This window comes from Ursus arctos, unplaced genomic scaffold (assembly GCF_023065955.2).
Source record: "Ursus arctos isolate Adak ecotype North America unplaced genomic scaffold, UrsArc2.0 scaffold_10, whole genome shotgun sequence".
NCBI lineage: Eukaryota > Metazoa > Chordata > Mammalia > Carnivora > Ursidae > Ursus > Ursus arctos.
This window is the reverse complement of record NW_026622764.1, coordinates 59,267,187-59,292,587: the sequence shown is the minus strand read 5'-3', so window position 1 is coordinate 59,292,587 and position 25,401 is coordinate 59,267,187. Positions and strand designations below refer to the sequence as shown.

Here is a 25,401-nt window from a genome sequence, read left to right as displayed (position 1 = left end):
CTTAACAGCCCTTTGCCACAGAACCTAACATCCACGATTTCCAGGGAGAAAGATGGGGACATCTCTGCTGGGGCCACTCACTGTTCCACTCTCCACACTTGCCCAAGGTTCCACAGCTAGTAAGGGGAGTGCTGAGCCCGAGAAACTTATCGCTTAAACTGGAAGCAAAACTCCTGTTGCTGGAAGGCACTTTCCCTCAATAGTACCGGCATTGTTCTAGGGCGCTATGGAGCAACAGTTTGAAAACGCGCCCTTAGTAGGCCCGGCTACTCCGATAATAGCGCCTCCCGCCCAACCCGAGAACCTTTCTTCACCCGCAACCCGAGAGACGCCCTGCCGGCCCGCCCGGCGGAAGCGCTCTAGTCCGGGGACGCCGGGGTCGGCTCCGGTCGCCGGGGAAGCCGGTAAGCGGTCCCGCCGCCGGGCAGGGAGCCCCTGGAGGAAGGAACGCGGCTGGCGGTGGAGGCCTGGGGTCCGGGGAGCGGGCGGCGCCCTCGCGCGGTGGGGGCGAGTGGGAGACCCGCTCTGGGCGCTCCTGGATCCCCGCTCCGGCTCCGCCCCGGGTCTGGGCCGCCCGCCCGCCGGTCCCCCTCGCCTCCCAGCAGCCTCCTGTCCTCCCGGCACCCGCCGCGGCGCTGGTCCAGCGCTGGGGGAGGACTGCAGGCGGCGCGGGCTCCCCGGCAGGAAGGATCTGCGCGCCGCTGGCCTCCCGCGTGGTGCGATCAGCGCGTGCGTGCCTTCGAAGCTTGCGTGCCTTCGAAGCTTGCGCGCCAGGGTTTCTCAGCCGTGAGCCCACTTCGGGCTATTTCCAAGTCATTTCGCTAGGGTTTGATTGGGAGAAACGTGCAAAGGGGCTTTGTCACCCTCAGTGTATACAGGTCTTTTACTGATCTTGTGGGTGTCATATTGAGTATCGTGGGCAGAAAGGACCAAATAAGTACTGGTTTTCAGCTAAAAAAAGTCAGTGGTGGCTCTTGCTTAGCGGTTACTGTCCATGACATAAAATAAAGACCCTGAAGAATAAAAGAATAGAAATATGGGAAAACTTGTTATTTTTCTTTTTTAAGATTTTATTTGAGAGAAAGAGCGCGGGCGGGCAGGGGAGGGGGAGCAGCAGGCAGAGGGAGAGGGAGAAGCCCGCTCCCCACGGAGCAGGGAGCCCAACTTGGGACTCCATAAAAGGGCCCTGGGATCATGACCTGAGCTGAAGGCAGACGCTTAACCAACTGAGCCACGGAGGGGCCCTTGACCTCATTAAATTGGGTAATACCAAGTGTCAGAATAGTGGCAACTAACTTTTTTCTTTCAGGTCCCTAAAATTACTGAAAGACCCGATTGTTCTTGAAAAGAATTGTTTTTGAACACAATGCCTCTAATTTGGCTAATAGGAAGAAATTAATTCTAAAGTTGCTGAGTGATTCTATGACACACATGAATACAAACAACATTTTTACAGGTCACTGTAGTGTATGTTTTGGTTTGTGATTTTTGCTTTACCTGCCATGCCTCATAATTCTTTGAGGTGCGATTTTAAAAAAACAAAACACGACAAGTAAGCTTTCTGAAAATTAAGTTAATTCATTCCAGTGTTTGTTTGTTTCTTTTTTTTAATGCATGGTGTTGCTAAGGTAAAAAAATGCGTCATGTTGCTAAGGTTTTATAATAATAATGGCTGCCATTTATCCAGGGCCTCCTCTGTACCAGGCAAAGTGTTAGGAACTTTAGTCTCCTTTACCTATGAACCAATTCAGCTAGCTGCTTTATCTGGAAAATACAGAAAGGGAGACTGAAGTTCAAAGACTCTGCTTATCTCTTCTTAATTCCAGGCACCTTCAACTCAACATGTCCTCAAAGGAACATATGTCTCCCTTCACCATGCCAGTCCCCACCCCTGCCACACTCCCACTGCCAGAAAAATGAAACACACACACACACACAACCATGGTGCTTTTCTCTCAGGGAATGGTATCATTTACCCAGTTTACACTGGAAACCTGGGAGGTCTACCCTGTCCCTTTCTCCCAGCTTGTCCCCCATAAATCTGTCATCAATTCTTTCTACATATTTTCTTCTCATTTTCTTCATCCCCATTGCCACCACCCCATTCCACTCCATCATCATTTTCTTGCCTTTTCTCTTGTCAGAGTCCCACTCCAGCCCTCCTGCCCCCTCCCGTGTGCAGTCCATTCACTCTGCAGCCAGAGTGAGTGATTTTTTTCTAATATGCTCTCTCACTTAAAACCCTTCAGAGATAGCACATTAACTACCGCAAGGATAAAATCCAGCAACCTGAACGTGGCTTACAGTGGCCTTCAGATAAGGCCCTGTCTGCCTTACCAGCCTGTGACAGTCCTCTTTCAATTCCTTGAACTGAACACAATCTCTTCTGCTCTTAAATATGCCAGCCCCTCTGCCTACGTCACTCCCATCACTCCCTGTGCCCTCGTGCCTAGCCAACTTCCGTTCATCCTTCAGGCTTCAGTTATATATCATTTTCCTGACTCCTCTGGATATTTATGCTATATGCCACCAAAGCTCTTTCTGTAAGACTCAAAAGCCTATTTTTGTTGAGGTCAGAGGTCCCATCTGCTTTGGGGCATGCGTGACAGCAGGGACCAGGAGAGGTCAAAGTGTGCTGCTAGAAGTATACGAGTCACACTTGACCCTTGACCACACTGTTTGAACTGCATGGGACCTTATATGCGGCTATTTCGATAAATGCAGTACAGTTCGTAAATGCACTTTTCATTCAGGATTATAAAACCTGGTGTGGGTGCTCAGGGTCCAGCAGTTCAGCCAGTAAAGCTGTTGTCCTATCATGGTGATTTTGAGCTACTTTGAATTCATTCTGCCTTTTGAAAATAAATTTAATCCTCAACATTTCTGTTGTCTGACTACAGTTTGGAAGAGGTCGTGGTGACTGTGTCCGTGGAGCCGGGCTGCGTGCTGCCCCAGCATGAATGGCTACGTGGTCCTGAGAGTGATCGGAGAGGGCTCCTTTGGCAGAGCCCTTTTGGTTCGGCAAGAAAGCAGTAATCAGATGTTCGCCATGAAGGAAATAAGGCTTCCCAAGGTCACTGCTGAAGCCATTAGCTCATGTTGAAAATGTACATGTAATTTGCCCAGGAAAATGAGTTCTCGAGATTTAACATGGAATTGCTTTTTCGTGCAAAAGATGTAATGGGTTTATTCATTAGCTTTACAAGGTCTAGATGTATTTTATATGGATTTTTAGGTAATTTTTGTAATTAACGAAAAGGGAGAAAAATAGTCTAGGTGGAAATTGCTGTTTCTTTTATCTTAATGAGTAATGTGCAATAATTTCCAATTTTGCCTATATAAGAGGCAAAGAAGGGTAAAAAGCTTTGCCAGAAGCAGCTCAGGGGCCATATTAATGAAAATAGAGCATGAAAAATACAATGAAGAGCAAAAAGCTAAAATGCTAACCTTTGGTTTCGGGGAAGCTATTTTGTGGATCCGTTTTGGGTTTTGTTTCCCTGGAAGGTGAGGAGGGTGCTGCCTTACCCTTGTTTATCCTAGTTGTCACAGCAAAGACTCTGTGCCATGGCGGCTGCTTAATAATGTCTTGATCAATGTTTTAAAAATACATTTTAATAAAGTTCTCAGAATTCTAAGTATTTATTTCCCCACTGTGTTCTTGACCTCTTTTAGTGATTCTTGAGTGGGCTTCAAAGTCATCTGGAGGTTAAAACACTGATTGCTGGGCCCTACCCCTGAGTTTCTGGTTGAGTAGGTCCAGATGGGCCTGTGAATTTGCATTTTTTTAAAAAGATTTGTTTATTTTGGAGAGAGAGAGAACAAGCGAGAGAGAGAGAGAGAGAGAGAATCTCAAGCAGCCTCCCCGCTGAGCATGGAGGCCAACAGGGGACTCCATCTCATGACCCTGAGAGCATGACCTGAGCTGAAATCAGGAGTTGGAGGCTTGACCTACTGAGCCACCCAGGTGCCCCTTTTTAAAGTATCTTCTTTTAATTCTTTTTTTTTCCCCCAATGGCAGTTTCTTCATTGAAAGATAAGCCATTCGGGATTTCGTCCTCGGAGAGTAAGTTAGGGGATAAACAGTTCTGGAAACTAGCTTTGTAATCCATCTTCTTCCATCCTTACTGCACTAACACACCAGTCTCTTTTTCATCTAGACCAGTGGGCTGGAAACGTGATGCAGACAGTAAGACATGAGAGCCCTAGTTTTTCTTTAAGGGTGTATTATGGTTAATGGCGTGCTGGCTCTCCAAATCAGTTATGGTCAGGCTGATGTGAAAACCGGTTTATATTCTATACTTGTAAGGATATAAGGGGTCAGCTTTAGCATGCAAAATAGAGCCATAATTGAAAAATCACATTTTCTTGTAGAGTTTGATAAACATAAGTTGGGTCACGGCGCAGTGCTATAAAACTGCCTCTGGCATTGACATATACAAACCACACTTGACCCTTGAACAACACAGGTGTGAGCTGCACGGGGCCACTTAACGTGTAGATTTTTTTGATAAATGCAATACAGTACTGTAAATGTATTTGCTCCTCCTTGTGATTTTCTTAGTACCATTTTCTGTAGCTCACTTTATTGTGCAAATACAGTACGTAATACATGTAACATACAACATATGTGTTAAATGACTCTGTGTTATTCCAAGACTATTAGTGGTTAACGTTTTTGGGGAGTGAAAAGTCACGAGTGGATTTTCGACCGCACGGGGGTGGGGTGGTCACTGCCCCCGACTCCCCCATGGTTCAAGGGTCAACTGTATACTGTATTGTTGTAAAGCTATCCATTTTAAAATGCTATTTAAAATCTTCTTCTAGTCTCTCTCCGGTACACAGAATTCTAGGAAGGAGGCTGTTCTGTTGGCCAGAATGAAACACCCCAATATCGTTGCCTTTCAAGAATCATTTGAAGGTAAACATGAATTCTCCCAAATAAATGCATTGTGGAATTTGATTTATGGCCACCAGGCTTTCCTCCAAGTCATCTGTTTGTTTTAGCTGAGGGACACCTGTATATTGTGATGGAATATTGTGACGGAGGGGACCTCATGCAAAAGATAAAGCATCAGAAAGGAAAGTTGTTTCCTGAAGATACGGTAAGAGACTGGCTTCCACGGTTTCTCAAGGTTTAGAAGCAGATTTCCGCTCCAGATGTGTATAAGTTCCAATGAAAGCATTGTATGTATGATTACCTGATACACTTCTATCAGTGCTACTGCTTCGTGTGCAGGAGGTGGCTGCCTGAGATATTTTCAGCAAGTTCAGTAGATATGTTTATAAAATAGCGAGGAATAAAACGCCTGTGTTTAGAAGAGTTTCAAAATTTATTACTCCTCTTTTGTCCTATATATTTCAAATTTTGGATTTTGTTGTACTGTCATTGTGGAAGACAGACGGATTTATTTTGCATTACTAGAGAATCAGAAGAATGAAGCCCAAATTCCTGTGTCGTGGGAATACCTATTCTCACACTTTTTCCTTTTACAATTTAGCACTTTCCTTTTAAGTCTAGTACTTCCTGTCTTTTTAAAGGAAAATTATATATTGAATGTTATTGGAATGAATTGACTAAAGAAAATATTTAAGTAGACACCGTGAGTGGGACTTCATTTGATTTAAGGTATAACATGTTATGAAAGCATATTGGTATAAATATTTTTATTTAGAAGTTGTATTGTTGAAAATATGGATTCCAGAGGAGGAGGTCAACCTTGGCTTCAAATGAATGGATCTCCTAGCAAAAAAGAAAAAAAAAATCAGTTTGACATTTCATTATAGGCCCCCTAGGTACCTAGGAATTCTGAATACTATTGACTAGGGATTTATAAGAAGAAAATGCTGACTCACAGGATGGTTGACAATATAACAAGTCTTTTAATGTTAATAAATGAACATTCTGAAAAGGCAAATGAAGGTCTGACTAATGATTACAAAAAGTTGTAGCATACTCATTCCTTAGTGGTGAACCACCTTGATGTATATATTTAAGAAATACTTTTATTGGGTTGAATTCACGAAAACCATAGTGGGAGTTTTATTGAACTAAATTGCTATTTAGATCACACACAAGATGATGGAACATGGGATTCACAGTTTTTCTGAATTCCTCCAGCCAACATTGAATCTTAGTTGAACTGTGTAATTTTTAGGAGTTCTGTATTTACATTATGGAAAATCCAGGTCAGCTAAGGCCTGGAGACGATTCTGAGGGATTTGGGGTTAACACGAACCAGTTACTGCGTTCCTGCAGCTCCTGCATGCTTTTTCCTTACAGATCCTTAATTGGTTTACACAAATGTGCCTTGCAGTAAATCACATTCACAAGAAACGTGTGTTACACAGAGATATCAAGTCCAAGGTAAGTGGAAATACCTTTTGGGGCCTAAAAGTGAAAAGAGAAACAAAAACTATTCCGCTTCGTCCTTTTTTCTGTGTTATTCTGTTTCCTCTTGGGACGTTTTTATTTAGCCTAGAAACAGTTGTTAACCTAATATTTATAGGAGCCAAGTAAGGTGCAACCTGAGGAAGATCATTAAATCTCTTTAAGAGTATAGTTAGGATGTTCCAAGCTCTCTTAGAGAGGGCTGAGACCATACTACTGTACATTCTTTTTTTTTTTTTTTTTTTTTTTTTGACAGAGAGATAGACAGCCAGCGAGAGAGGGAACACAAGCAGGGGGAGTGGGAGAGGAAGAAGCAGGCTCCCAGCGGAGGAGCCCGATGTGGGACTCGATCCCGGAGCGCCGGGATCGTGCCCTGAGCCGAAGGCAGATGCCTAACGACTGCGCTACCCAGGCGCCCCCGTAGTACTGTACATTCTTAGATGGAAAATCACTGAGACCCAGACCTGCCCCATGGAGTCCCCCTGACGCCTTCCCAGGCGCTCCATCAGGCTCTGCCTGATACAGTCCTTTTTTTTTTTTTTTTTTGTTGAAGATTTTATTTATTTGAGAGAGAGAGAGCACACATGAGCAGGGGGAAGGTTAGAGGAAGAAGCAGACTCCCCACTGAGCAGGGAGCCCATGTAGGACTGGATCCCAAGACCCTGGGATCATGACCTGAGCTGAAGGCAGACGCTTAACCAACTGCGCCACCCAGGGGCTGTCTGCCGATATAATCTTAAACTTACTTGTTTGATTTCTAAGCAGTGATCCTGAATTCCCGAGCAGGGGGAACGTGGAGCTCTCAAGAGGGTATCTCGTCCTTTTGTGTTCCCCTCCGGGACTTAGCTGTCAGCATCTCTACCCTTCCATCTCCATCATCAGCAGGCTTTGAAAGACAGCTTCCCCGGAGATCTCTGCCTTGCGGGTGAATGACGCAAGACATAATCTCAGCTCTTCTTTTTTAACGCAGAACATCTTCCTCACCCAAAATGGAAAAGTAAAACTGGGAGATTTTGGATCTGCCCGTCTTCTCTCCAAGTACGTGTGTCTATTCTCTAGTAGTGACAGCAATCAAAACATTCCGTGACTCAGGCATGCTCTGTGATTGTGCTTTGCCTTTTTATGGTTTTAGCCCTATGGCGTTTGCTTGTACGTATGTGGGAACACCTTATTACGTGCCCCCTGAAATTTGGGAGAACATGCCTTACAACAATAAAAGGTAGGTAATGTTCTTACTCGGTGCAGTGAGTACCAAGCATGACTGTTTGGTGACGGGCATTGTAGCCGACACGTGAAGTGTGGTTTTTGGAAAATATGTTTGAAAGCCGTGTAGACTCTAAATGCCCAGGCACTAGATAAAAGTCCCAGTTCTCCAACTAGTTTTCATCAGAGCTGAGAGGAGCTGAATGTAATGCTGAGGGGAGGCTCGTCATTCCTAGGGAGCAGTACGAATGACGTGACCGCTTCTCACACGATACTGCTCTCACCTTTAAACGTCCCGAAGCACAGGTTGCAGCCCCACCAGTTGTATCAGAATGTCTGGGGGTGGGAAGCAGGCAGCGGTCATTTTCCAGAATCACCAAATGATTCCGGAGTGCAGCAAAATTTGGGAACCCCTGGATTATGTCAATGAGTTCATATTGGCAGGAGTGTATGATAAGTACTTGACTGATAGGTTAATTAATTAAAAGAAGCTAGTATCACAGACCTTATGATTTAAAGCATAGTATTTTTCTGAATATAAGTAATAACGTGCCCATTGATGGAGCGGGTGAGCAGGGGGAGTATTGGAAATAACAGAGATATACGAGAAAGGATATAGCAGTTACCTACTTTTTCACTGCTGTTAATAATATTTTGCTGTTTTTTCCATCCATTCACTCCCCCCTCTAAACCTGGTTTATGTATTCTATATACAACTTGACTTCCTCCTTTTTTATTATATCATATTCATATTACCACATATTTAAACTCTTCACAAATATTGTTGTTGGCCTACTGATGTATTTCAGATTTTCAGTATCATTATCAGTGTTGTGATTAATAGACCTGTTTTGCATAAACGGGTCATTATTTTGTAACACATTCTTGGCCTGAATTCTTAGAAGTAGAAACACCTACAGGCTCTTGTTAGCTTCTGTCGAGTTGATTGCTGGAAAGAATATGATAATCCGTACTGAATAGTTTCTTCTAAGAGTAAAACTGAGTGCATTGGGGACAGAGCAGCTATAAAGGAACTTACTGGTTTGGAAAATTTGAGTTTGGACAAAGATTCGATGATATTATTGAATTAAGGTTAAATTTCTTGGATGTGACACTGGTATTGTGTTTATGAGGGAGAGTATCCTTGCTCGGAGGAGATACATGCTGACATGTTTGGGGGTGAAGTCTTCGGTGTCTGCCATCTTTTTTTCAAGAGGTTCAGATACACGTGGAAGAGGGCACCAGCTTGCAAACGTGGCAAATTTAACAGTGGGGGAGTCTAAGAAAGAGCATGTGGACATTTACTTTTCTGTAGGTTTGAAATTTAAAAGAATCAAAAGTTGCGGGAAACTGTTGATTAAAGCCATTAGTTAAAATGCAAAGAATATCATGTAGAAAAAGTCTGGGGCATGACAACTAGGTGGTGAGAATGACAGAGAAAATGGGAATGCTTAGTATGAAGAAGGGTGGGTGTTTGGGGGTAAACTCCAGGCCTCTTTTCTGAGTTTTGAAGAACTGTTTTGTGGAAGAATGAGTAGTCTTATTCTCTTTGTTTGGGAATGTAGAGCTAACACAGGGGGTGGTGAGGGTTCCCAGAAGACACATTTTGGCTTATGATAAGGAAGACCACTATCCCTAGAGCCATCCAGCGGGGGCACAGGCTGGGCCCGAGGTAAAGAGCTTTTTATCGGAAGGCGTGATCCGAAGGCCTTGGGTTGCGCACAGATGGTCTGGGTGGAAGCTACACTGCGTGACTTCTAAAGCCCTCTTCCAACTATGCCAGTCTGAGTCCACGAATATTCTGTCTTGTACCAAATGCTACTGAAACGACACCTGAACCACCCTGATTTGGAGGGTAGGGGCTCGGGAGCAGAGAATTTCACCGTGAACATGACTGTTAGTAAGTATCTAAGTATTAGACCAAACTTACATATATTTTAGTTTAATAGGAATTCCTTGTGATATTTATTCTTATTAAAGGTAATTTTTCATTTGTCTTTTATATTTCATATAATCATTCATAACCCATTTGTCATGACGTTGCTTCTTTATGCTTCCAGTGACATCTGGTCCTTGGGATGCATTCTGTATGAACTCTGTACCCTTAAGCATCCGGTAAGTATGGTGTGTAAAATGGGAAAGGCAGCCTCTTGTTATATCTGGCTAAGTCCTTCGTAATTCCACTTGGCCATGTTCTTCCCTAGGACGCTGTAGGAGGGCCGACAGCATTGACTCCATCTTTGGCCTTCCGTCTTCTTCTTCCCTCTGGTGCACAGGTCGTACCATTTTGGGTAACTGCCTTGGGACCTCACCACCATGCCCCTCCTTCCGGAGAAGCTGGGGGTTAAGGTCCGGAGAGTTGCAGAGAAAGGGTGGAGAATAGGGTAGAGAAAAGCTGTGTAGTGCCCTGTATTCCCCTGCCCGCCTTGTGCCCTACCCTTTGCCCCTGTGTGTAATTACCCTGCATAAAACTCTGCGTAAACGGTATGGAATGGCTTGCTTTGTTTTTCAGCATTAAAGTACCTTCTCGGTCTGGAGGATCCATTACTGACCCTCCTCCACCTTCTAACAGATGAATTCATACCTGTTTCCGTGGGATCACCTTTGTCTTGAGCCCCTTTCGTAGCGTATACTAATAGGGAACTTTCATTATTTAGTTTCTGTAGTTTTATATTTAGCTTGCCTGCCTGCCTGCCTTCTTTCCTTCCCTCCCTACCTCCCCACTTTCTTCCTTTTTTCCATTATTCTCAATTTTTTTATGTTGGTAAATATATATATATATATATATATATATATATATATATATATATATATAAATAAAACATAAAATTCGCCATTTTAACCATTTTGAATGGCATTAATTACTTTGCAATATTGTACAATCTCTAGGACCTATTTGCAAAACTTCTCCATGGTCCCAAACAGAAACCCTGTACCCGTTAAACGATAACTTCCCATCCCCATCCCTCCCCGCCAGCCCCTGGTAACCTCTAATCCTCTTTCTGTCTCCGAGGATGTACGTATTCTAGATATTTCATATAAGTGGAATTACACAGTACTTTTCCCTTTGTGTCTGGCTTATCACATGTAGCATAATGTTTTCAAGGTTTATCCATGTTGTAGCATGTGTCAGAATTTCATTCCTTTCTACGATCGAACAATAGTCCATCGTGTGTTTATACCTTGTTTTGTTTATCCGTTCATCAGTTATTGGACATTTGGGTTATTTTCACCTTTGGCTGTTGTGGAGAAAACCATTTTTATATTTATTTTTTCAAGATATTTTAAGAAATAATTTAACAAAAAAGAGGTTAAATAACTTGGCCTGCTCATTTAACAGTTATTTATTGCACAATAAACTAACAATCATAGTGCTCGTCCCTGTTAAGTCTTAGATTTGCATAGAAATAAATTCTGTCCTTTGGGTACAGATTGAAACTTAGCTCTAACCAAGCATTTTTTTCATTTTTAAAATTTTAATTGAAATGTGGTTGACATAGAGTATTATGTTAGTTTCAGGTGCACAGTGTAGTGATTCAACACTTACATACATTACAAAATGCTCACCGTAACCATAGTTACCATCCGTCACCATACAAAGTTATTACAATATTATTGACTATATTCCCTGTGCTGTACTTTTCATCCTCGAGACTTATTTATTTTACACCTGGAAGTCTGTGCCTCTTAATCCCCTCCACCTGTTTCACCCATCCCCATCCACCCCCAGCAAGCATCTTTACAGATGTGCTTGAGAGATATGAGAGTGAATGATGGAGAAAAAGCCTTCACCACCACTAGGTGAAAGGCACTCACACTGAAGCCACGTGCTGTCCTCCTTGAGTGTACGTGGTTTATAATGCCCGCTGTACCATTAGAAAAACTTGGGAGACTTTACAAAATGGCGATGCCTGGGCCCATGCCAAACTAATTGAATTGAAACCCCTGAGGGTGTCCTGGACAGCAGTGTTTTTTAGAACAGGTGATTCTAGGGGCGTCTGGGTGACTCAGCTGATTGAGGGCTCGACTCTTGGTTTCAGCGCAGGTCATGATATCAGGGTCATGAGATTGAGCCCTGCGTGGGGTTCCCAACTCAGCTCGGAGTCTGCTTGAAATTCTCTCCCTCTGCCTCTCCCCCTGCTCTCGCTTGCTCTCTCTCTCACTCTCTCTCTGAAATAAATAAATTTTTGACACAGGTGATTCTAATGTACAGCCCAAGTGAAGAATCGCTGTTTTATACAAATAAGATTGTTTTTTAAAATTCCAGTATCTTTTTAATGATTATATTCTTTATTCCCCCGATTCTGTCTTTTTTTGTGAGCTTTCATATACATGTTCTTATTTTTTCTAGCAAGAATAAGAATTAAGGAATATGGGGCCCTGATATTTGGCACACAATCTGTTCTCTCGTCTGCTTTGAGGCAAAAGTAGTTCTCAAATCTTTAGGAAATGCAGAAACCTGGTATAATGGTTTAAAAGCCAGAGACAAAGCAGATTCAGTCTCATTTTTCACTACCTGAATTTTTCCCTTGTTCTGTGTTGATTTTTTTTTCCTTTTTCATATCTTCACTTGCATATTTTATTAATAGGGTGCATTTCCAAGGCAGAATGCCAGCATGTTCTTGCATAAGTATCACCAAGGCTGACTAACATCTAACATTAATTTCAATGTTTATTCTACAGTGAAGATTTTTTAAAAATGTTACTCTGGCATGTCATTTTGACTCCCATTCTATTGCTTGTCAAAGTTTAATAGCTATTTTGAGGACATGAAAGGTAAAAGGGATTTGGCAGTAGACGTTTAAAGCTGGCATAGTCTGGAGTGCATGTCACAAGGGAGCAGGCCTGGGGGGTTCTGGGGAGGAACGAAGCAAAGGGATGTTACACTTAGTGTAAGCCTGTTGGTACCATTGACTTCTTAAAAAGCAACATATACGTGGGGCGCCTGGGTGGCTCAGTTGGTTAAGCATCTGCCTTCAGCTCGTGTCATGATTCCAGGGTTCTGGGATCGAGCCCCGCGTCCGGCTCCTTGTTCAGCAGGGGAGCCTGCTTCTCCCTCTGCCTTTTCCTCTGCCCCTGCTGGTGTGCTGTGTCTCACTCACTCTCTCTCAAATAAATCAATGAAATCTTAAAAAAAAAAAAAAAGGCTATATGTATGTATTACCTTGATTTTAAAATATGTTAAAAATGTGTATCTGCACACGCATTGCTTATGAGTAATAAAGCACCTAAAGCTGGCATCGATGCTGAGATTTTCTCCAGATGGGGGAGTTTTGCACTGTTTATGTTTACCTTCCTTCTGAACCCACCATAAGATTTCGAGTAGTACCTTAAGGATCCGTCTGGGAAGAAAAATGACCAGGCAGCAAATACTTTTATAAAATTAAATGGGGTGCCTGGGTGGCACAGCGGTTAAGCGTCTGCCTTCGGCTCAGGGCGTGATCCTGGCGTTATGGGATCGAGCCCCACATCGGGCTCCTCTGCTATGAGCCTGCTTCTTCCTCTCCCACTCCCCCTGCTTGTGTTCCCTCTCTCGCTGGCTGTCTCTATCTCTGTCGAATAAATAAATAAAAAATCTTTAAAAAAAAAAAAAATTAAATGAATTCATAAGAATTCCATTGAGCTGGTGATTTCTTCTACTCTTGCCTTGTCTCTGCTGTTACAGTTCAGTTTTACTTTTTAGTTTCAGGCAAATAGCTGGAAAAGTCTTATTCTCAAAATATGTCAGGGGTCCCTGCGCCCACTGCCGTCTCAGTACTCCTGTGAACTGCAGCATCTGATCAAGCAGATGTTTAAAAGGAATCCCTCCCATCGCCCTTCTGCTACAACACTTCTCTCTAGAGGCTCTTTGGCTCGGCTTGTCCGCAAGTGCTTACCCCCAGAGGTATGATGGATCAACTGTGAGTGGTTTTCAAGTATGGTCAAATGGTTCGTTATCTTTTAAACACAACATGTAGCACATGGTTGTAAAAATTTAAATAATGCAGAAGAGTATACAGAAAAAATTAAAACTTCCTTTCCCTCCTCCTCTGCCTTCCACAATACCGTTTGCCGAGAATACTCACAGGGAGAGTTTGCGTAACCTTTCTGATATTTTTCTAAACATGTAGAAACGTCTAAATTGTGTGTCTAAATTATAGGTATTTTCTAAAGGGCATTTTGCTTTTCAACTGTAAATACGATTGTGGGGAAGAATGTTGATAATTAAATGACATGGCAGTGTCTAAAGAAAAGTGTACCTCACATCTTTAAATTCTCTACTTGAAATTTTCAGATCATTACAGAATATGGCGAGCAGGTATTAGAAGAAACCAAAAATTCTAAGCCTAGCACACCAAGAAAAAAAGGTAAGAATTTTAGAAAGCTTACCTTTTGTTCAATTTCCTTTCAAAGTGTAGTTTAACAAAAAAGAAAAATACAATTTTCAAGTTACTAGAAACCATTTCAGAGATGTCCTGAAATTAAAATTTTCTTCTTGCTATTTCAGATGTAATTCTGTACTGACTTTATACATTTAGTTTCCCAGGGATCAAAAAGCCTAGTTTGGCGATTTTAATGATGTAAAGATTGTTTTCTGTTTCATTATTAGTACCAGGTTCCCTTTGGTCAGGTAGAAGGCTTCTGTGTCCTGGCCTAGGAATCTGACCACGAAATTACAATGTTAATCTTGTAGGAAATTATCCCCAAGTGTCCAAAGAACCATCTGGTAAACAAAAGTTTAAAAAGCAGAGCCTTGGGATGCCTGGGTGGCTTAGGCGGCTAAGCATCTGCCTTTGGCTCAGGTCATGATCCCAGAGCCCTGGGATCAAGTCCCGCATCAGGCTCCTTGCTCAGTGGGCAGCCTGCTTCTCCTTCAGCCTGTAGCTCCCCCTGCTAGTGCTCTCTCTCTCTGACAAATAAATAAATAAAATCTTTTTAAAATAAATACAGAGCAGAGACTTTTCAAGAGTTAGAACAGTCCACTTAATAGCTGTACAAAATTTCCATTCATACTTAGTCGATCCTGAACAAATTTCAAATGTAATGTATTGCCTCTTTGGAAGTTGTCATCTCTTAATTGTTTCAAAGCTATTTTTGTTCCTTTTTTTTTTTTTCTGTTTTCTTTTCTTTTCATTTATTTATTTATTTATTTAAAGATTTTATTTATTTATTCGACAGAGAGAGAGACAGCCAGCTAGAGAGGGAACACAAGCAGGGGGAGTGCGAGAGGAAGAAGCAGGCTCATAGCGGAGGAGCCTGATGTGGGGCTCGATCCCATAACCCCGGGATCACGCCCTGAGCCGAAGGCAGACGCTTAACCGCTGTGCCACCCAGGAGCCCCTCTTCTTATTTTTTTTTAAGTAAACTCTATGCCCAACATGGGGCTGAAACTTAGGGCGCTGAATGTAAGACTTGTCGTATGCTATACTGACTGAGCCAGCCAGGCGCTCCTATTTTTCTTCCTTTTTATTTGTCATCAGTGACTCAGACCTTCCATCTGAAGAGCTCCACCGAAGATGGTAGATAGGACCAGAATAAGAGAGAAGACAAATGGAAACAGATCATCCACTCACTGTAGGGACATGTTGCAGACCTCCATTGTTTGGTGCCCATTATCTCAGTGTTACATGCTCCACAAGAAGCCCTCAAAAACTCTACTGTTTTCTGACAGTTCAATTTTACATGTTATTTTTGTAGGAATGTATATCCTTCTAGTAATGCAAGCCCTTTGGTCTTATAATTCAGCCTTTTCTCCATTCCTTAAGGGGTAGCCAATTGCCTTTGTTTCCATAGTTCGCTTTAGTGTTAATTTTACGTTAGGTGCTATTTTGTAGCTTTTGTTTGCATCCCAGGGTAGTGGAAAATTAGTTTCATAATGCTGGGCAACAACAATAAAAGCCAGTCTAAGAAAAGTTTCGAGATAGTTTGCCTAAGTGTAGTCTTACCATTCCTAAAAAAGAGGACTAAACCAGCGGAGAAGGGCCACCATGGCAGACGGTGTGTCTGGTGGCATTTCCACGCGGTTGGTGGACAGTGCCATCAGCGCAGTGAACACTCCGTGAGGGCAGGGGATGCGTCTCTTTCACCCCCTGTTGTAGCCTCAGCGCCCGTCGTCACGGATGCTCAATAGCAATTCTTTACAATGTTGAATGAATGAGGAACACGGCCGGCCGGGCTCTACTGGGGCAAAGCAGCCACTCTTCCCGAAGGGAGCTGGTGCCCAAGTTCTCGCTGACTGCCGCCGCCGGTGCCTCGTGAGGGGACAAGCAGCTCCCTTCCTACGAGGGGTCCCTATTTCACGGGCTGTCATAGCTGTTGTGAAAAGCACAGACTCCATAGCCAGCCTGAGCTGGAGGTGATGGTGGCTTCCCAGGGATGCGGAGTATCTCACCTTCTAGTGCCGAAATGCGGGGGCATGAGTGAATCAGGTCTTACCTTTCAGATGTTGACATTGGGAACAACAGAACGGCCTCCGTTTAAATTACCCGGGGATTAAAGCTTGATACCACGATTCAGGCTAAGGCTTTGGCTCTTTGACTTTAAGAACTCCGTTTGTCTTTGGGCTTTCTGCAGATCACACGAGGAACTTAATCACGTGAGCCTCCGCATGCTCTCTCTTCCTACCTTGTCTTTTCTTTTTAAGCAGACGCCGGCGGAATCAGGGTAGCTTTGGAACATGAGGCAACCGCGATGGTAAGAGCTTGAAAATGACGTTTGTGAAACACCTATCTACCGGGAACCATCTGGGGCTGTGAGAGGTTTGTGAGACTGGGGCCTGGTCCCTCCCGGCCAGCAGTTTCCCGTCCTTTGGCACTGAAGTAATTGGTGGCCGTCATCCTGCACTGTCAGCTGCGCCACTGGAGATCACCGAGCGTTTGGTTCATGTGCCTTGTCTTTTCGTTTTCAGTTATAGATGACTGGTGGTGTCAATATAGATGTGAGAGAACTTTGTTCTGCTTGCAGTCGTGAACATCTTGTTTCAGCCTGGATTTGGTTTGTTTGTCATTGTGGTAAACCATATATAACACAGAATTTCCCATTCTAGCCATTTTTAAGCATACGATTCAGCAGCATTAATCACATCCACAGTGTTGGGTAACCATCACCGCTCTCTGTTTCTAGTACTTTCTCATCACCCCCTTACAGAAACGCTACACATTATATAATAACTCCCCATTCCTCCCCGACCTGCACTGCCCCCCACGCTCCTGGTGACCTCCATCCCACCTCTGTCTCTATAGATGTGCCTATTCCAGATAGTTCACAGGAGCGGAATCATGCAATAGTTGTCCTTTTGTGTCTTTTTGCTTAGCATAGGTTGGTTTGGTTTGGTTTTGATTTTGCTTAGCGTAGTATTTTTAAGGTTCATCCATGGTATAGCCCGTATCAGAATATTTTCCCTTTAATGGCTAAAGGATATTTAGATCTGTATTTTGCTCTTGACATTTTTCTTTTTCTTTTTTTTTTTTTTTAAAGATTTTATTTATTTATGTGACAGAGAGACAGCCAGCGAGAGAGGGAACACAGCAGGGGGAGTGGGAGGGGAAGAAGCAGGCTCCCAGCCGAGGAGCCCGATGTGGGACTCGATCCCGCAACGCCGGGATCATGCCCTGAGCCGAAGGCAGAAGCCCAACGACTGTGCTACCCAGGCGCCCCTCTTGACATTTTTCTGTTCAGGAACTTTTAGTGCTTCCCCATTACCTGCCAAACCAAGTTGACATTTTTCAGCCTGGCATTCACGGTCCTGTTTATCTAGTGGTGCCCTGGGCAGCTGTGAGCTCTTTGACACGGGAGCTGCGGTCAAGTGGTCAAGTCGTGAAGGGGAGCAGCAGGTCCACTTCTGAGTAGTGCCATACCCAGCTCAGCAAATCATGCCCTACTCCTGATTTGTTTTTCTTTCTTCAACAGTTTAATCAACCTTTTAATTCCAAAAAGAAAAAATGTTGCACTAACAACAGATCATTCTATTTATGGAATGTACTAGTAATTAAACTTGTCAAATTTTTTGGAATGGAGGTTTGGCTGTAAATAAATAACAGCATCCCACCATTATGTTGCTACAAATAGACTAGCTCCGGCCCCTGTACTTTTTTTTTTGTTATTCCTGTGAGAATATCTATGTTTTTTCCCCAGCTTTATTGAGGCATAATTTATATGCGGTAAAATTTACCCATTAGTGTAGAGTTTGACGAATTTTGGAAATTTTATAGTGTCATATAACCAGTACCACAATCAAGATCAAGAATTCCAACCCCCCAGAAAGTTTCCTCAGGGCCCTTTGCAGACAATCCTGACTCCTGTCCCAGGCTGCCACCCCTGTTGTTGCAATACCACCTACAGTGGACACGTCCATGGGTTCTCGCAAAATGAAAAGAGGGCGAAATGTAAGCAGAACAAAGAGAGAGCAGGAAGTCAGTCAGGTAAGGGAAGAGCTGAGGTAGGAAGAAGGTCCTGGGCAAGCCGGCAAGGCGTGAGGACGTGAGGGCCGAGCCAGGAGCGCTGTTTGAGCAGTGGCTTTTGCCTGTGGAGCTGTGACTGTTGGCGGGGATGGAACACCAGAATCCCCTCAGGGCTTTTAGAAACTGCTCATCACCACTACCAGCCAAGATTCTGACTTCTTTGTCTATGGGGGGCCCTTCGTCGGGTGGGGAGAGAAGTTTGAGATCCACTGTATAGAAATACGAACAAAGTTCCAGCAACAGCCTACTGTATTTATTCATTCAACAAATCATTGAGAACCTGTATGCTGGAAACTGTCTAGGCATAGGAGATGTATTCCTTCTCAAAATATGTGCAGATTTAGTGATGTCTAGACAACATGTTATGATATTTCAAGAAATCAGGAGCTTAGATAATTTGAAAAAATACCGAATTAAGTGGGAACATTTTAAAGATTTTATTTATTTTTAGACAGAGGGAGAGAGAAGGCGAGAGAAAAAGAGGGAGAGGGAAAGAGGGAAAATCTCAAGCAGACTCCCTGCCAATTGTGGAGCCCTACATGGGGCTTGATCTCACGACCCTGAGATCATGGCCTGAGCCAAAATCAAGAGATCAAGATGTTCAAACGACTGAACTACTCAGGTGAAGTGGGGACATTTTGACCATATAGAGCAACTTTATAAAATATTTCATTTTGCTATTCCAGCATGAAAAGCCCAATACAGCAAACCATATTGAAATTTCTCATTACTCATTGCTTCTATAAAGACCTCTCAAATACCTGTTATTTTATAAATCCTCTTCGTATTTGCGATGATCGATATTAATGATTAGTAATATAGGGGCACCTGGGTGGCTCAGTTGGTTAAGCATCTGATTTTTACTTCAGCTCAGGTCATGATCTCCGGGCTGTGAGATTGAGCCTCGCGTCATGCTCTGCGCTCAGCGTGGAGTCTGCTTGGGATTCTCTCTCTCCCTCTCCCTCTGCACCTCGCTCTCACTCTCTCTTTAAAAAAATATAACGATTAGAAGTATATAGGACTTTAATATACATATGTACATATGTGTATGGTTTTTAACTGACATGTAAATATGTACAACACACAGTTATGTATAGGGTTCTATGGTTATTAATCTTTTTAATTCATTAATCTTTATTTAAAATTAAGATAGCTGACTTGCATCCTTTACCTTGTTTGTAGCATTTCAAGCATTTTTAATCTGTATTTTTAATCCCTTTTAAAGCCAGGGGAAGAACAAGGTAGAAAGTACAGCCACACTGATTTAGAAAACATTAATAAAAATTCAGTGGAAAGTGCCCTGGGGACAGTAAACAAAGGGAAAGGTAAGTTATTCAAATTCTAATTGTTGTATAAGTGAGGAATTGAGGAATATGGAAGGAATATTAATTTTCATCTTACTAAGTCATAGGTGTCGTAAACAAATGGACAAGCAGATTTTTGTTTGCTTATCCAGCGGATTTATTTAATGGTACAGGAATACTTTATTACTCATAAAAAAAGAAAATAGTGTTTATCAATAAGAGCGTTTACAATAAAATAGTATTAATTGCACTATGTACCATAGAAACCATGTACAGAAATACACAACCTAATTGGGCTTCATTCTTGTACATTCTATAATATATAAATATATACGTAGTTTTAAAAATTCACTTTAATGATTAGCATTACCTTTGCATTTGGAGATTTTTTTTTATTCCCTTTACTGCTTAGACTTGAAAAACATTGTGAGTGGGTGTGAGTTTGGAAGAGAAAAGAAAGATTTCTTTCTATGTATCTGTTTGAGTATATGTGTGCATATAAATGATAAATAATATGCTTAGCTATACTTTTTTACATTTTAAAATCAGATAATAAATCAGTCCATCTGAGGAAACCCAGTTCACCAAGTCCTCTCAGGCGACAGTGGGAGAAAAATGTCCCCAACACTGCTCTCACGGCTTTGGAAAACGCAGCCATACTGTCCTCCAGTTTAGCAGCCGGGGATGAGAGAGGTTAGTAGTCAGATTGAACGCTGTTACTATAGATCATTTTCTTTCTTTTTCTTTAGGTGATTTTTTTTTTTTTTTTAAGAGAGCAAGTATGAGTGGGGGGGTGGGGAGCAGAAGAGAGAGAGAATCTTAAGCAGGTTCCACTCCCAGTGCAGAGCCCGATGTGGGGATTGATCCCACAACACTGAGATCATGACCTGAGCCGAAATCAAGAGACGCTTAACCGCCTGAGCTACTCAGGTGCCCACTATAGGGCATTTTCTAATGGTTGTTTAATGGGCTGGAGACTGTTCTTGTTGTTGTTTTTAATGTCACTCTGTAGAAGATACTTGGTGTCACGTATCAGAGCAGTGCCCATGTAGGTGAGTGAAATAGGTTTTAGTAGAGAGTAAAATATAACTAACTTAGTTTAAAATACAGTATGGAAGATATATGCTGAAAATCTTTTTTACGTGGCCCTAACTGTTACCTTTTCACAACTAGGTGGTTCTGTAATAAAGTACAATGAAAATAACACCCGTAAGCAGTGGCTCAAAGAGACTCCAGAAACTTTGATGGACATCCTTAAGAATGCGGATCTCAGCTTGGCGTTTCAAACATACACAATATACAGACCAGGTGACTCAAGTCTATTACGTACCTGTGGAAACTCTTTAATTTTTAATTTTTATTTATTTATTTATTTATTTATTTATTTATTTATTTATTTATTTATGTGTGTGTGAGAGAGAGAGAGTGTTCATGAGCAGGGGGGAGGGGCAGATGGAGAGAGAGAAGCAGGCTTCCAGCTGAGCAGGGAACCTGATGCGGGGCTTGATCCCAGGACCCCGATTTCATGACCTGAGTCGAAGGTAGATGCTTAAAGGACTGAGCCACCCAGGTGCCCCCCTCCCTTTGATTTTTTTTTTAAAGTGTGGTAAGATATGCATAAAGTAAAATTTACCATTTATTTATTTAATTTTATTATTTTTTTTAAAGATTTTTATTTATTTATTTGACAGAGAGAGAGAGAGACAGCCTGCGAGAGAGGGAACACAGGCAGGGGGAGTGGGAGAGGAAGAAGCAGGCTCATAGCGGAGAAGCCTGATGTGGGGCTCGATCCCAGGACTCTGGGATCATGACCTGAGCCGAAGGCAGACGCTAAACGACTGAGCCACCCAGGTGCCCCTAAAATTTACCATTTAAACCATTTTTAGGTGTGCAGTTCAGGGGCATTAAATATATTTACATTGTGCAGCCATCACCATCATCCATCTCCAGAACTTTTCCCATTTCCAGATCTGAAACTACGTACCCATTTTTAAAAAATTCCCTCTTCGCCCCTCCCAGAGACTTTGATTTTAAAGTTGTAACTTTGATTTTAAAGTTATAAAATGATTCATAACATTGTACTTTTTAGGTTTCCTTGAATCTTCTTTAGCCGGTCTTGAGCTCTAATTAAAATTTCCCATGGAGCTTCATTACTTTTAACTGCTCGTTGTTTGCTTATTTTAATAATCGTGGGACTACTTTGAAGAGTAGCGCATTTTTACCACACAAATGCACCCCAGTTTTCCTGACTTTACACTTCAGACTCCATCATAGTGTAAACTTTGAGGAATTTCAAGATTTCTTTTGCTCTATGCTTGAATCCTGCTGTATTGAATAGAGCTCAAGAAAAAGGAGTAATTAGGATTTGATTTTTTTATCATTTCTGCAGACTTGTCAGTAAATTGCATGAAATTACCTTTTATAATACTATCTTTAGGAATCGAGGCCAAAGGACTGCATTAAGGGTGTGTACATCTGTGTATAATTTTGATAATTCAATTATTAAGCCATCTTGCTAAGTGAAGCTCTAAGATAAATTATGCCAAGTAGAGCCTGTGATGCTGTGGCAAGTCTTGACCGTATTTATTGTAATTTAGTGTTTTATTATACATATACATATACATATATATATATATAGTGTATTTATTATATACAATAATTTATTGTAATTTAGTTGTCTTTGTTTATTTGGTCAGTATTTGTTGAATGCCAAATGTGCTAGGTTAAGATTTAAAAAAAAAAGAAGAAAACACAGTTCCTTCCCTGGAGGAGTATGGTGGGAGAGCAGCACTCAAGGAGAGGGCTTTAGAGTGGTGTAGATGAATTTTTAGAGGTGTGTTCTGATAGAGCTGCACGCAGATTGTCGTAAGAGCCCCGAGCAGAGGTGGATGCATAGAGGACAGTGTTGAGGAAGGCTACCAGTTGTGAATTTTGTGGTAGCAGTTGTAGGCCCTGGATTTTGTTTCTGGTCCCTGTTCACTGTTCAAAACCTATGTCATAGCTCTAGTATGAAAGGGTTTTATAAAGATTTAGCCCACATTTTTGTGTTAGGTTATTGTCGTGTGAGCAAAAATCTGAAAGCAGTTGCCATCTAGGAAATTTTTGAAAGCACGCATGTGGTCTCCATTCCTTAATTTTATTCCCTATCCTGGGGAAAAGTTGGGGGTGGGGAGCTCAAAGGAGAAACAGCTGGAAGACGATGATCCGAAGGTATCTTTAATATACGTGCTTATATTTGAAGGTTTTAATTATAATTTTCTAAATTTTTCTTTTGAAGAAAGCACTGTTTTTATTTTATTTTATTTTATTATTTTTTTTTTTTTTAAAGATTTTATTTATTTGACAGAGATAGAGACAGCCAGCGAGAGAGGGAACACAAGCAGGGGGAGTGGGAGAGGAAGAAGCAGGCTCATAGCAGAGGAGCCTGATGTGGGGCTCAATCCCGTAACGCCGGGATCACGCCCTGAACCGAAGGCAGGCGCCTAACCGCTGGAAGAAAGCACTGTTTTTAAATTTAATACCCATACTGATGCTTCATGGGCCTGTTTTATGCCAGAAACCGTGCTGTGGAATGGGGGAGGCACTACAAAAGGAATAGAGCATTGTCCTCAGTGAGCCAGCAAGCTTTTGGAGGATTTTAGTCCGACATTCACTAATTAAGCAACTACTGTTAAAATTGGCATAATTTTCCTCTGAAGGTTCAGAAGGGTTCTTGAAGGGACCCCTGTCTGAAGAAACAGAAGCGTCAGACAGTGTGGATGGAGGTCACGATTCTGTCATTTTGGACCCAGAGAGACTGGAACCTAGACTGGATGCAGAGGACACGTACGTTGGGATATACCTACATGGCACTGGTTGTTGTGTGTGAAAATCATACCTTAATTTCAGGTGTAGCAGGAGCTGGGTATACTACTCGACATCACAAATGAATATTCATATCTTGGATCTTTTGTCTGGGATGAGTAATGTGTTACGGTATTATTATAGAATTCTGAGTCTAATCATTCAGCTAGGACTTACTATTTTTTAATACATTGGAGTTTATTGGCAAACGTTATAGAAACATGAAAGAAGTGCTCCCTTGGAAGAGCTAACAATGTTTTTTCTCTGGTCATTTGCCTTATGGAACTCATTTTTCAAAAATCTAAATATTGTGATGATAGCGTTCTGCTTTGAGCCATCAAAAAATACTTACCGTGCCCTTACTATGGAGGCTTAATATCAAAATTGTTTCCTCACAGGGATTTCGAGGAGGATGACGACAGCCCTGACTGGGTGTCAGAACTGAAGCAGCGAGCCGGCTGGCAGGGAGTATCGGATGCGTAACGCCCAAGGAGGTGCTCCATGGTCACATGGAGTAGATGTTTAAAGTGAGGAATTAATATTTGGATAGTATCCGTGCACGGGATTTATAGTTTTCTTTGGACACAGAATGAAGAGGGGGAAACTGTGAATATTTAAAATTGTTCCTGATTAGTACCACAAGATTTTAAAAATCTGTAGCTCATGAGTTTTTGAACTGAAAGGAGAAGGGGTAGAAGAACGGCTTTGCAGTCAGAACAGAAATCGGATGCTACTGCTTGCAGTTTGTGCGATTGTGGGAAATTATTTAAGCTCTTTGAGCCCCAATTTCCACGACCCTAAAACGAGGGTAGTAAGGCCTTCGTCATAGGAATGCTGACCAAAGACCAATGGCAGCAGCCCGTTATGTCATTTCTGCACTGTCATGATTGGTGCTTAACTGCTGTATAACTCTTTTTACATTTCCGAAAGGTTTGAGGATCTAAATAAATTTAATTGGAGCAAAATAACGTTGTGCGGTTTTCCAGTAAGACCCATTTCTGGGTAGTGATCCATGATCTTCAACGATCTTCACCAATGACCCGCCATCCTTAAATACAGCCCCTCGCAGGACGCACAGAAGCACCCAGGTCAGAGGATCAGCCGTGGGAAGGGGTGGCGGGGGTGGGCGCGGGGGCACTACAGATCTTGTCAGAAGTTGACAGTCTTGTGCAGGAGAAAGAAATAGGCCAAAGGTGGAAAGTATTGGAAACTAGAGAGGGCTGTGGAACTAATGGGATGCCAATTTGTGTGGGTCACCCTGACACGCATGTGCTGGGTCCTGTCATTCCCACTGGGATGCTGTCAGGAGGCGAGATACTGTACTCCAAAGACAGAGGCTCCTCCCTGGAGATCTCACGGAGGCGGGGGTGCACACAGCAGAGGCCTGAGCCGGTGTGAGCAATGGTGCTCAAGAAGCAGGGGAAGTAGCTGAATCTCCAGCAGGATGGCTAGTAAGGATCTCCTGAAATACAGAATACCTACATCTTGTAGATTTAAACCGTTTTTTTTTAATCTTCAGGTACAAAAGCTGTAGATAAAGTGGTCCCACCCACTTTATCTACCTTTAGACACCTCGTCATCCTTCGTCTCCTCTGCTCTCTCATGGTCTCTCCATCTGTCCTTTATCAGGACCTTGACATTTTTGAGGACTACCAGTTAGGCATTTTGTAGCATGTCCCTCAGTGTTTGGTCTGGTATTTTTCTCACGATGAGACTAAGCTCTGGGGTGTTGGGAAGAATACCATGGAGGTGAGGTGCCCTTCCCGTAACATCTCATCAGGGAGTATGCGGTTTCCACAAGATTTATTACTGCTGTTGTTAACCTCGGTCACTTGGTTAAGGCAGTGTTTGTCAGGTTCTCTTCTGTAAAATGACCGTTTTTCCATTTTTGGGCCCTGGGAAACAACTTTCCCAACGAGAGTGCAGAGTTTATGTCCTGTTGTTAGTGCCTCTAAGCGAGTCCCTGGGTCCAGCTTGTCCTCAGCCCCACCTCATCAAGGGGCTGTGATCCAATGCAAAGTCCTTGGTTTTGTTCCTTCAGTTGGTCTCGCTTTGGCCATTGGGAGTTTTCCAGATTGCCTCTGTGTTCCTTTGACATGACCTCATTCTTTTGTGTTTTGAGAACCTCCTTACTTCCTGGTACTACAAGAAGATGGCCCAGACGTATCTTCAGCCTTCTCTGTTACAGCTCCAGAATCAGCCATTTCTCCAAGGAGCCCTGGTT

The 25,401-nt window shown here is 42.6% G+C and overlaps 1 protein-coding gene across 7 annotated transcripts; it reads left to right on the top strand.

Moving 5' to 3' along the window:
• The first annotated feature begins 332 nt into the window (after positions 1–332).
• Positions 333–24,142, top strand: NEK3 (NIMA related kinase 3). Of its 7 annotated transcripts, none has more exons than XM_048215584.2 (17): positions 333–404; positions 2,901–3,073; positions 4,825–4,918; positions 5,005–5,102; positions 6,281–6,364; positions 7,359–7,426; positions 7,521–7,607; positions 9,652–9,706; positions 13,275–13,475; positions 13,866–13,938; positions 16,218–16,264; positions 19,256–19,355; positions 19,884–20,027; positions 20,508–20,642; positions 23,033–23,159; positions 23,576–23,704; positions 24,108–24,142. In XM_048215584.2, exons 2-16 carry the CDS (start codon positions 2,957–2,959, stop codon positions 23,658–23,660), a joined length of 1,515 nt encoding a protein of 504 aa, XP_048071541.2. In that variant the 5' UTR covers positions 333–404; positions 2,901–2,956; the 3' UTR covers positions 23,661–23,704; positions 24,108–24,142. The 7 variants fall into 7 exon arrangements, with proteins under 7 accessions (XP_048071541.2, XP_044237722.3, XP_026348984.3 ...); XM_044381787.3 differs by having other exon boundaries at positions 16,215–16,264; XM_026493199.4 differs by having other exon boundaries at positions 23,576–24,142.
• The last annotated feature ends 1,259 nt before the right edge of the window (positions 24,143–25,401 follow it).

Bases quoted from the DNA above. Each gene is read 5' to 3' on its own strand.
- NEK3 (XM_044381787.3), top strand. From the start codon at position 2,957: ATGAATGGCTACGTGGTCCTGAGAGTGATCGGAGAGGGCTCCTTTGGC. The intron at 3,074-4,824 runs GTCACTGCTGAA...ATCTTCTTCTAG, and splicing joins AGGAAATAAGGCTTCCCAAG to TCTCTCTCCGGTACACAGAA. The intron at 5,103-6,280 runs GTAAGAGACTGG...TTTTCCTTACAG, and splicing joins AGTTGTTTCCTGAAGATACG to ATCCTTAATTGGTTTACACA.